The 12953-nt window shown below is 37.0% G+C and overlaps 1 protein-coding gene across 4 annotated transcripts; it reads left to right on the plus strand.

The window, feature by feature from the left end:
- The first annotated feature begins 10 nt into the window (after nt 1-10).
- LOC139775262 (uncharacterized) lies at nt 11-11704 on the plus strand. 4 transcript variants are annotated; one of them, XM_071711227.1, is made up of 16 exons: nt 11-515; nt 1239-1442; nt 1523-1817; nt 1894-2240; nt 2323-2908; nt 3004-3212; nt 3298-3435; nt 3500-3659; nt 3747-3951; nt 4041-4264; nt 4345-4737; nt 4821-7358; nt 7580-9147; nt 9261-9504; nt 9579-10358; nt 11099-11704. In XM_071711227.1, the coding sequence occupies exons 1-15, from the start codon at nt 418-420 to the stop codon at nt 10326-10328; spliced, it is 7959 nt and encodes a 2652-aa protein (XP_071567328.1). In that variant the 5' UTR covers nt 11-417; the 3' UTR covers nt 10329-10358; nt 11099-11704. The 4 variants fall into 4 exon arrangements, with proteins under 4 accessions (XP_071567328.1, XP_071567466.1, XP_071567405.1 ...); XM_071711365.1 differs by having other exon boundaries at nt 9579-9909; XM_071711304.1 differs by having other exon boundaries at nt 4821-5802; nt 5875-7358; nt 9579-11704.
- The last annotated feature ends 1249 nt before the right edge of the window (nt 11705-12953 follow it).

A 12953-nucleotide genomic window follows, 5' to 3' on the forward strand; every position in this document is an offset into this window, starting at 1 on the left:
TGCGCGCACGGGCAGGCACGTCCGTGTTTCGGACCGCGTGAATCGTTTTGCGCAATTTGCGACACGGGAGAAGGTCGTTCTCTCTCCCCTTTCTTTCTCTCTCTCTCTCTCTCTCTCTCTCTCTCTCTCTCTCTCTGTCCTCCCCCTCTTGAGCCCTCTTCTCCTCGTGTGGGAGTCGTGGGAGAGCGTAGTAAGCTCCGGCGTGTCGGACATATTCGGCTTTCGGCCCGGGCGCGAAGACTCTCTCGGTGTCCAGGTGTCGAGGATCGAACGGGAACGTCTTGTGGTTGCTTGTGGTGACTGGTGAGCCGCCGCCGGTTCGCGCGCGCGGCATGAGATGAACGGTGATCGGTAATCGGCGGCTGTCGCGCGGAAGACAGGAAAGGAGAGCAGCGGACGGGAGGTAGACGCGACGAGATGGCCGCGATCACGAGCGCGACCTTCCAGAGGATACTCAAGGCGTTGAACGGCAATGTCAAGGAGAAGCGCGAGGCTTTAACCTATATTACCGTCAGGTAAAGTAATCGCGGGGACCCTTCCCCTCGAGCGACGTGGGGCTGCTGCGATCAGGATCGATCAGGATTGATCAGGATCAGGATCAGGATTGACCAGGAGCGGTCCCTCGCGACGCGACAGACGCTCGACGTCTGTTAATTGTAGTGATTAATTGTGGACATTAGGTCCTTCGCTACGTTGCTCCTTTTGCATCTTGTTTAGTCTCGTGATGCTCGGGATTCGAGAGAGGAGAGAAAAATTGCGAGGAAAAGGAGAAGGAAAAGACTGAAAGGATCTATTAATTTCCTTCTCGAGTTGTGAGCTTGATTGTCTCAGCTTGAATTACATAGAATGATTGTGGAGTAAACATTAACTTAAAATGGTAAAATTTAGGCCTTTAACACCACTGGCGTTGTCAAAAATTTACTTGGAAAGTTTACCCGATTTGTATTCATTTTATCAATGTAAATTAACTTTAATCAATCTTAATTATTATCTTTTTCTATAATTCTTAGAACTGGAAAGACATAAACCAAGATTAAAGTTAATCTGCATTGATAGAAAGACATTTAGCATAGAATCACGAATAAGATGTTGCATTTTTTAGAAATACTAATATGCATTGTTCGATATGTATACATCTGTACTGTTGAATAAAGACATTGAATGTATTTGCATGTATATGTGTGGTGAAAGATTTTCCCTAACATTTTACAATAAAGACTCCAACGTTTGCCTTGTAGTCAAGCTAAAAAGTTAGAGACGAGCGGTACCGTTAAAGAAGAACGCTACAAGGATTTATGTAGGCTGGTGATAGAAGCGTTCTGGAAGCACGAGGGAACCTTGCAAAATGAAGCAGTGGGAGCGTTCAATGTCATTGTGCGAGAATTCCGATCGCATCCCTTACACCTTTTCGAATCGATGCTAGTGACTGACAAGAAGACGAGGTTTGTCCGGTTAAATTTGTCGTAAAAAATTTGTGTACTCTGTATGCGTAACAAGGTACTATCCTCTTCCTTGATTTTAGATTAAGGATATTTAAACTGTTGGAGGTACTAGATGACAATGCTATCTCTGCAGCTGCCAGTGACGGACAGGTTCTAAATTTCTTCAAGCACTGCTTGGTTAACGTGCAGCCTAGTTTAATGGAATGGTTAACGCCAACGGCGTGTGTGGATAATTTGCAAATGTTGACGAAGATTGAACAGCAACCTTTGTCAGAGGAGGAAAAGCTAGAGGAGGATATAAACATTCATGCGCTTGCTCTTTTGAGAAGATTGTACAGACTGGCTTCCATAACGTTTGATCAAAGTGTTCAAAAGGTATAAACATACACAATTGTGTCATAAACAATTTTTAGAAGTTACGCTCAGGACTGGGAATCATTGTTTTTTTTAGTATGATGAGTTACTGATGGATAAGATCATAACGTTGGCCTATATGGGACACAAGCGCCAGCGCGGTCATGCTTTGAAAGTTTTGCAACAAGCTATTACGACTAATTCAGCAGCTCATATTCGTAAAGACTATCCTGACGTATGGGCACAATATAAAACCAATTTACAATCTACGTATTATAAGCGCATGTTACTATTGGTAGCGGCATGCGAGCTGGATTGGACTACACAATGGAATACTACTATCCAGTTCCTCGGCACAGATCTTCATCGCGGTGCTAGTCTTATAAATAATTTGCTGAGTGTTGAGGAGAAAGCCTTCAAGTCTATCGATCCTATTATACGCAGGTGAAACTCTCGGCTCTGCAATTAAATCCTAATTTCGATTATCTACGATTAACTAATCGATTTTTTTTTTATTGTATTGCAGACAAGCTTTCCTTTCGTGGAAATTGTTGATTGACAATTTTGCTTTAGATCATCAAGAGCTTGCTACTGCCAGAAGAATAAAATTACTCTGTATTCCGTTAAACGCAAAGAACAGTAAAACTGAATTAATTGCATTGACGAAGCTAGAAGTTTGGTGGCACTTAATTATTAAGTTGTATAAAGATATCGTGAAATTTGTTACTCCCGTTATCACGCAATTTTTAAACTATTGCTTTGGACCACTTGGGGACACGCCATTGCTTTCTTCAAAATTTGACGTTGTTGCCTCTCCAGGCAAAAGATTTTTCAAGACAAAAGTGATTGCTGTGGATGCCTTGTGTCAATTACTTGTCACAAAGGAAGATCTCTTTGCAGTTTGTCCTCCAATGTTAGAAGAAAGACTTCCTCATGCTATATCTTATGAGGTGTTTCAAGAATGTTCCAAAAACATTATTCATAGTATAGCAGAGGCCCTGCTCATTCTTGGTCAACTTACAGATAAAGAAATGAAAAATCGTTTTCAGCTTGGTAAAACATTATGGACAAGCTTGATGATATACATACGGAACGTTAAACTCGAAACAAAGGTTATTAATACATATTTAACTTTCCTGTTTTTGTAATATAAAATAAATGTATATAACAAAGGAATTTTGACAATATATTGCTTTGAATTTTATAGGACCATCTGTATAGGGATGTGATACTAGTTGTAACTGAATTGGCAAACCATATAGATAAGCTCATGGTGAGAGACATGATATTTAATGTAATTTTGCCAGATGTTAATTCCGCTATTGAGAAAACTGAATTTCATGACAATTCATTGCCAGAAATGGTATTAAAACTTTTAACGTCTCCAATACTCGACGAAATGCTGAAGTACATCTTGTACGTGTATTTTAAACTAATTGCCGATACGTTTATGTGTTGCTTTCTGCATTATGTGAGCATTTATTATATCTTTATATTACAGGGATTACGACAGTAATACAATTAAGTGCCTTCTGGAGCGATGTGTTAGTCCAGAATTTACATATTCCTCAGGTGTGCTTGGATTTCTGGAAACAATAATGGAAAATCTGAAATCAGTGTATAATGCACGTAAAAATAAGTAAGTTCCAACAAATTTTAATAATAATGCACAATTCAATTGATTAATAAATAATGTTTTACAGTGATAGTAATGAATTAGCTTACATAGAGATATGGTCTATGATAGCGGAAATATTGACAAAATACATAAGAAACACTGAAATCAGTGGAAACGATAACTTTAAAGTTATGGTATTAATTTTGTCATTTCCATTTTGTACACATATAGAAGATCTTGAGCTGGTTTGTATAATTTTTAAAATATTTTCTTTTACGACTATATATTTACTCGCTCTGCAACAGCTTTTTTATATATTAATAATTTCACAGATAAAAAGTCAAGCAATAGTGTGGAAAACTGTATATAAAGAAGTCGAATTACATTCGGTGATAACTACAATGAAATCAAATGAAATCTTAATGGATACTGCAAGCATGATGCGGAATTGTTTAAGTACAAATAGAAGTTGCTGCACCTTTATTGTAAACTGCTTAGACGCCTTATTGAGCACCCTTGATTATGAGTCTTTGTTGAGTATGTAGAATTAATTGTTATAATTTTATATAAAAATATATTAATGCCCAGAATATGGTAATACATATCTTGCATAATTCATGTTTCAGCTCAAGATGAAATTCCATCCATTCTGCAACTAATAATAGACGTAATAATAATTTCTTTTAATGACGTACAAAATCTTAACACTGAAATAGCTCTGAAAGCATTGTCAGCTATACTCATCACCACATATGGACATAATCTGCAAAGAGTAGTGTCATATTTGCGTAACTGTAAATCAGTCGTCAAACTTATGCTTTCGTCGCAAACAAAGGCGCTTTTTAAAGAAGTATGATATCAATATTCTTTATAGAGCATTCGATTTTTATGTTAGCTTTTCATGTTTCTTTACGGCAATTTTGCTTGCAGGTTGCAAACACATGGGAATACATAGTCAGTATTTTTAAAGGACTTAAACAATTAGATCACGAACTCTTATCGTTGTACAAAGAAGCAATTACAATAGCCATGAATCATGCTAATCCAGAAATAAGATCTTTGACACAATCTATTTTTGACATTAGAGACAACTTGAATAGTACCGCTAAGTGCATTTTAGATGAAATAAAAAAGCCAAAAGAGAAAACTCAGGCAAAGTCTGATAGCGTTACGAAGAAAAAAGCAGAAACAGAACAAGTAAAAGAGGTGCATACAGCCGGAAGTTTCTTGAATAGAAAGTCAACTACTACAAAATCAGTATCTAGTAAATCGTCTGAGAAAAATGATAAAAATACGCTTACACTACCTGAACCTGATTCACAAGTAAATAATGTTCATTATTTCATGTTTTACATATTTTTATATTTATCTGGCCGATGTTTTCTACATTTTCAAATTTGTTATAGGATTATGTGTACATAAAAACAGATCTGAAATTTGATGTTAATCGTTTGACTGAGCATCAGAAAGAAACTTTGAAAAGGAAAAGAGAAGACATACCGGCATTATATAATGATCTTTCTCAATCGTCCTCGCAAAACTCTCAAAATCTGCAACAATGGTTTGATATTAAAGCCAAACATATTAACGAGATTGATAAAGTCAGCAATAAGAAGAGCGACCCTACAATGCAGAAATCTATTGATAATGATGCCAACAAGGAAAACAAGGTTACGATTAAACGAACAGAAGTTTTTAACGCGGCAGACAAGATATCCGTAGTTGATGATGTCTGTATTGAATTGGATGAAAATACTGGAGAAAATACTGTTAATACTAAGCAAAACGAAAGTTCAACGAAAATATCTAAGAAAGACGAGTCTAATGAAGGGCAGGACACGTCAAAACAAACGAATTTGTCTCCACAAGCATCTTTCAGTGGGAAAAATACTACATCAAAAGCAGACGAGGAAGCAGATGCTGCAGTGACAATAGGATCTGTTGCGAAAAAGTTGGATTTTGAATCGCGGGATGAATTTCCCGAAGATAAAACGTATGAACAACAATCATCTCCGTCGATGTTGGACAGTATTAAACGACGACATCGTAATAGCATGACAAAATTGACGTCGTCGTTGAAAGATGACGAAACTGTCGAGGTACAAAAAGATTCGAGTACAACAAGTGTACAAAGAACATTGAGAGTGAAGACTATTCAGGGAAAACTTGACACAAATAGTAAACAGAAGTCAGATGATGATACTGATATTAAAGAAAATTCTAACGAAAATAAGAAAGGCATTAAACGTAAGTACGTGTTAGACACTGAATCGGACGGAAGCATTCAACGTCGAAAACGGAAGTTGGTTACATCTACTAAAAGCCATAATGATGACGGTGGTGAAACATCGCGGAGTAGTGACAACGTTTTCCCAGACATAGACATGGGTAATGTGAGTCAACGTGTGAAAAATGAAATATCTCGTTTGAAAATTAATATGGTATTTGACTGTCCTGTAGTGAATCGCCGTCGAGTTAAACATCCGGATGAAGGTGAAAGAGAAACAGTGGTACACGGATTAAGGAAATACGGGACACTTGATAATAGGAGCCTTAAATTGAAATCCGTGGATGCAAAATCTCAGGAAGAATCAAAGCGATCTCCAAGAACGCAGGAAAAAAATGTGAAAGATGTAGACGATACACAGCAAGTAACACTTAAGAGACGAGGTAGACGAAGCAAACAAGAGTCTAATAAAAATAACTTGGACGTTAATAAAGATGTTAATAAAGACAATAATAAAGATAGAGATAAAGATGTTAAAAAATCCAATGAGGCTATTGATAAGACTGAATTGAAAAATGCTGACACAGGTATGACACATGTAATTTCGATGTCCAATCAAGCAGCACAGGAAATTGGGTTTAAAGCCCAAGATGAAGAGCTCGATAAAGATAATTTGAAATCTAACTCAGATGTAGAACCTGCGAAACTTACTGAGTCATCAAGCGAACAGAGTCAGGATGAGGTCGAGGATGTCGTCGAAAGTTCGCAAATTCCTAATGTCGGTTCAAAATTAGATAAAATATGCAGCGAGAAACAGTGCTTCATTATGATTAATAAAATGACTAATGTTCAGGCTGTTAAAACTTCTGATGCGACTGTTGACAAAAAACATGTACCTGATGTACCTGAATCTATCCCCATGGATTGTGGTGATAATAATGTACCTGATCCATGTGAAGAATTAGATGAAGCTAATCCTGACAATAGTACAGAGACAAAGAACGAAGAAAACATAGATAGTATAGATAAAGACTCGGTTCAGAAAACTGATAATTCTAACGTGAGGAGTTTAATGTCGGAAGATCAGAGGACAATCGACAATTCATCAACGATTAAATCTACGAGTGTAATTACCTTTTCTTCGCCAAGAAGCAGTAGCAAGATATTTTCTAAGCCGAAACCGTTCACAGGACGTGCCGCTCATATGCTAGGTTTAGTCACGAATCAGGCGCGACTGGGCGTGGACAATCCGCCTATTGTACTGGAGGAAGAATCGTCCAAGATATTGGACGACTTAAAGAAATCGAAAAAGGACGCGGAAAATGAAATGTCAATGAATAAAAAGACATTAATGGTTAAAGAAATGGATAAAATAGGTGGGCCTTCTGGCAGTCGGCAAGAAAAGATTTTCAGCAACATGAGATCGACCGATTATTCCGCATCTTCATCGTCAAACACTACTTTCGCTACTTTGAAAAACGATGGCGAGAAGCTTTCGTTTAAATTGAACAAGGGTGCATCGGACTGTTTATTAACGGAAAGTTCAGTTGACAAGGAAAATGAAAGGAGTGTATCACCGCCGCGTGAAAAGGACGATCTACCAATATTGGAATGGTCAAGCGCTAATCCACCTTCATTAACCGCGTCACCGAGTGCTAGTATTCTTAAACGTCATCGGTTGAGCTTATCAGAACCAGATCTAGATTTAACTCCTAAGGTATTTTCTGTACAATTTATATTATCATACATTTATACGTAGTATTAAAGAAAAACAGGCTAAATCAAAGATTATTTTTGATAGTGCAATTTGATGATTGTTATTTTAAACAATTCTATATTATATCTTTATTTAGCATGTTATTTTGTATTTTATTTTAATGTATTTTTTTTACTTAAATCACAGATTTATAAAATATGTTGGGATATTGTATGTTACAGCGAAAGCGAGTGAGTTTTGCAGATCCACCGGTGTCAAAAGAGATGAGCTATGAAATCTCCACTGTGGAATCCCCGCAAAAAGTGATTAAATATTCGGGGGCACGCAGTCTCACACCTAGGAAGGATTCGCCGAGGTTCAAGCAAACCAAACTTAAACTTGTACCATTCGATACGGAGAAATTAATAACTGAGGATAGTACTCAAAATGAAAGCGGCACTGAAGTTGCCACGGAGATCGAGAAAAAGAATGAATCATTGACAAAAATATCTGAGGCATACGCAGAAGATATTGATGAGCAAATACCTAGCGATTCTCTAGAAAATAGTAATAATGAAAATATTGAAACAAATTCCTGTACGAGGATGGATGTTATCGACGAATTAGAATTAGCGCAGGAAATTGAGATAACTACGGAATCAGTTGTCTCAGAAAACCAACAGATTTTATCTTGTGAAGATTCTAACGACCATTCTTCGCCAATGGACGTCGAAACGGAAGACGTTTCCGAAACGCAGCAAGACATCTTCGACGGGATGGATGCAAAGTCTAGTGTCACGGTTATTCAGACGAGACAAAACGATAACACGATCCAGAATAATTCGATAGATTCTATTAAACTGAATGTGACCGATGATTCTGTGATAGCGGCTTTACCTACCAAAGACGACAATTCGAGTATGGAGGACACTGTAGACATCCAGAATGTTACCGGATTAAATTCCATAAATGCAGACGAGATATTCTGTGAAAGGCCAATACGCAGCAGTACGCATACGACAGAAAACATCGCGGAACAAGATACCTTGCCGGTAACGGACTCCGTATTTGCCAGTTTACCCACGACACAAGACACTCAAAATCAGGAAGCTCGAAATAACGCGGAACTTGATCCTGCATTTCTGGATTCCACGGAACCTATCTATCCAACACTGTCATCGTGCGTCGAACCTATTAATAGTATCGTTGAACAATTGACTTATCCCCTTTGGAAGCATAGTCTAAGTATGTACTTCGCGAATAGAAATATGCGCACAATCGGCGATCTTGCCCAGCTGTCGGAACGCGAAATTGACAGAATGCCTGTGAAAGGTAAACCAAAGACTGAATTTGTGAAGAAGGTATTGGAGTCTTTCGAAGGCACACGCATGCCACAAACGGAGCTCTCCGACAAGAAGTCAAATGAAGTGGAACAATTGCCTACTAATGTAACAATCGCCAATATCCGACGTCGAACTATATCCGACATCGAAACGGAATCTGCGAGAATCGACAGTGAATCCTTAACTTGTAGCACGCCAGTTATCCGGTTCACCGGAAATACCTCTGATCTGCCGAGAAGAAACTCGCCTATAGAAGACTCGGATAAAACGCAATCGATCACCAGTGACATGGACATTTCACTGGAACCCACGATTTCAGGTAATCCTGATTTGTCAGTCTCAGACACTATTAAAAGAGATGGACAGACAAGCGCGAAGATACCGATTGCGGCTGAAATGTCAAAACCTGGAACGTCTACAGAAAATGCTGAACCTGTGCCAATCCCTTCATCGTCCTCTGAAAGCATGTACGTAATCTTTCACATTTTTATTTTATAAATAAGATATTTGCATTTTATTACAGTAAATAATTTTAAATATAAAATATAAAAAAATGACTGTTTTCATCTTTAAATGGCAGCCTGGACGCAGCAAAAAATCCTGCCAGATCTTCAAGTGCGTATGACGAACTTCTAATCACACACTCCTCCATTGGTACTAATACCAACGAAATCGGTTCCACGATGCCGACTGTTGAAACGTCAACGAAATCTGTTGCGTCTCAAATGTCGCTTGCAGAATTACTGGATGAAATCGACGTAAACCAGGTGATGGAAAGCGCTTGTAGAAGATGCAATCCCGAGGCAATCCTTCTGCAATATAAGGTAAAAATTTTGTTTATCACATACCGATTATACTGATTGTTTATTAGATAAATAAGGGAACGATTAACTTTCAGGTAAAGATGGCACATTTGAAGGAGGGAGAATTGCTGAAGGAAACGATCAGAATGCTCGGTTTGCAGGACAAACAACAAGTCAACGATGCATCGTTGAAAGCAGCCTGCCGCGCGTGCGGCCTTAACAAAGTCCTCCTTAGATTGCCTGACATTTTTAACCACGATAAATTCTTTGATAAGGTGCTCAAGGTCTATAGCAAGAAGCTTAACATAGCCGACGGTTTGAACAGCTTAGACTTTAGTCAATTGAAAAGCGCGATCTGTAAAAAATGCACATCGTCAGAAATCATTGAAATACTGTCGGAGAAGCTGAAACAGGAAGAACAAGAAGGTATCAAGCAATCTATGCCGGAACTGTCAACAAGCTTGAACGCTTTGTTACAAAGGTTGCCGATGGACGTGATCATTAGTCATACTGTTGCGAACGAAGAGCTTATTCCGGCGTCGGTAGTCCTGGACATTGCTTTGCAGAATAACAGCTCGGGAGATATAGCGCAAGCTTTAAAACAGTCCCCCGTTATGGCTAGACGTGTTTTAAATAAACTATGGACGTCCCAATTCGTGGTCGCGCATATCGAAAATCATGATGTACCCAAAGAGAGCTTGCTCAATATTTTTAAGAGCGTATGCTCTAAACTGGACGCACAAGAACTGCTAAACGCGTACCACCAGGCTATGGCGAGCAAGCTTAACAACGTGCAGAACGTGGAGGATTTTAAGAAACTTTTTGAAAAAAACGAGAATAAATAAATCGGAATTGACAGATATTTTAGTTTCAGTGTCAGTATCAAATAATATGACTGATGTTTGTAGTATTGATGCGTCTTATCCAGTAACTGCTCTTTATATGTCTCTGCCTATTTCATTTCTTTAACACTCGTCATTTGAGTCTAACTATTTTCATTTGCATTGCGTAAACCATCTAATAGCTTTTTCATTATTTCTGTTTTGTATTTTGTTACCATTGGTAGTTTAATTGCATTTACCTGCAAGTATTCTCTCTCTCTCTCTCTCTCTCTCTCTCACACACACACACACACACACACACATCGATTTTATTATCCATGTTCAACACGACATATCTGTGTCGTAATTGTAACATATATGCATTAGAGGTCCCATTAATTCCTTGCCCTACCAAGTTCTTTCTTATTACATGTAATTTTCATGAGGGAGGAGAAGGGAAGACACTTTATGCCCATTAAGCAAAACTGATTTTCTTCTATAGAATAGTAAAAATGATGCAAAAATTATGTAAATTTCATAAGCTAGGGGAACTTTACTTTCCTTGAATACAAAATGCTTGATTAATATTAATTAATTATTAATATATTGTATTATTAATATTCAATAAAATTATATTTTGTACACTCTTAAAAATATTGAACAATCTTATGATTGTTTACTTATTTCTTTTATTTAGTGCAAATTATTATCTTGTGCCTTTTTGGGTATACCTCTTATATATCTTTATATTGTTTATATTGACCGTTGTTTGATTTTATTTTTTACTCTTTCAGATTGCATCTCTCATGCATAAGTGACACCCTTTAAAAAAGAAACGGCTGATTCAAGTGGCATGTCTTTGAAATATATTGAATTAGATACATCATTTCATGAAAGATATATCTAGTATATATCATTGTAAATATACATGTATGTATATCATTCACACTAATGAACGATCAATATATTCAATGATTAATACGCTTTTTTGTGCATCGTTCTTATTATACCTGATTACATCTGTACGCATACGTCTACTTGTACGATACAAGCTAAAAACCTAGTAAATCTAAGTAAAAAAAAAACTGGCAGACATCGAAGAAGTTTATCGGTGATTATGCAGGAGCATTAAAGTGAAATATATTGATTAATTATTTCGAGGTATATCTTGTAGTATCTTGTAGTTGTAGCTACGTCTGTGATTGAAATACAGCGCAGCTCTAATTATTCTAATAGTTATATAATCGTGCAGATAAGTTGATATAATGAACGATAATGAATGTATCCTGTAACATTTCGATCTTCTTGACTATGACGATCACAGAAAATTTATGCGTATAGAGTGTAAATGATGTATAATAATAATAATAATAATAAAATGATATTTTATACAAATTAAATCGGAAAAGGTTTTCCTCGATTGTTTATTTTAAGCCTTTATATTTTGGATAAAAATGCAAGTAAAAGTTTTACAAAATATGATAAATAACACAATTTACGATTTTTAAAGTGTTTTATAACAGTTATGTATATGAATTTTCTGATTCTAATTACATGACCGCAGCAATTTTATGTAAAACATACTTAAAACGTAATTCTCTGCCACAACAAAATTCGGACACATATCAACGATAATTACTGTAATATTTTAAATTGTGCGATTTTCTCGCACTTCAACATTGGAGAGAACGATCGAGTTTATTTGCTTCTTGTTTATTTCGCATTCGGAGTATCGATCTCGCGGTATTCGCGGTGACAAATATACGGTCAATTACAGCGGAAATTCTAGATTCCCGAAAGGCTTCGTATCAAAATACGATCCCACGGACGTCATAAGACTATATGTGATATCTCGGTTCTTATTGCAAGTCCCTTGGCCCACCACGAACGACAGCTTGTAATGAGAATTTCCATTCGTATTTTATTTTTTATGCCGTCCTCCCCTCGAGCGAATTCTTAAAAGCAATATATTTTCGCTTAAAGGTCGTACATCGATGAATATTCTAATTATATACAAGTACAGAAATAGTTCGTCCAAATTTTTATATGTAGATTGGCTAATTAGTTTCCGCCCGATATCGCGGGATAATATCGGAAAAAAAGTGTTACCATTATTCGTATTATTATATGTAAAATATTAAACATATAATGAATTATCCGGAGAAGGAGAGAGAAAGAGAATAAGTAATATGTAAAAAAAGTTTATTAAAAGTTGACTTGTGACTATAATAGCTCTGACGTCATCCCTAGGAAACCGAATATTTCTTTTCTCTCTAATATTGCAATGCGATCTGTTTTTTCCCTCCGTAATTACGTTACACTAACGAGACGTTAATTAATGTCACATGATTGAACACTATTTTTATTCCGAGTCACATAAACTTCTAGGAAATGATCAAATAAAAATGGACGATTTTAAATGGAATTTATTGAACTACCGATCTTTTTAGATCGCTAATTCTATAAATAACGGGAAAAGGTAGGTATTCTTATTACGTCTTTCAAGCAGCCGGTATACGTTATGGAGACAGGAGGGATGAATCAAATCCGACGAGAAAAGTCGAGAGTACCAATAAATGGTGATGCTATTTCAGAAAAGGCCAGTCGCCCCGAAATTACGTGGCCCCCGATTCGCTGAAATTATTGCAA

Source organism: Temnothorax nylanderi, unplaced genomic scaffold, assembly GCF_030848795.1.
Source record: "Temnothorax nylanderi isolate EJ_2023f unplaced genomic scaffold, tnyl_v1.0 TNYL_tig0001_pilon, whole genome shotgun sequence".
NCBI lineage: Eukaryota > Metazoa > Arthropoda > Insecta > Hymenoptera > Formicidae > Temnothorax > Temnothorax nylanderi.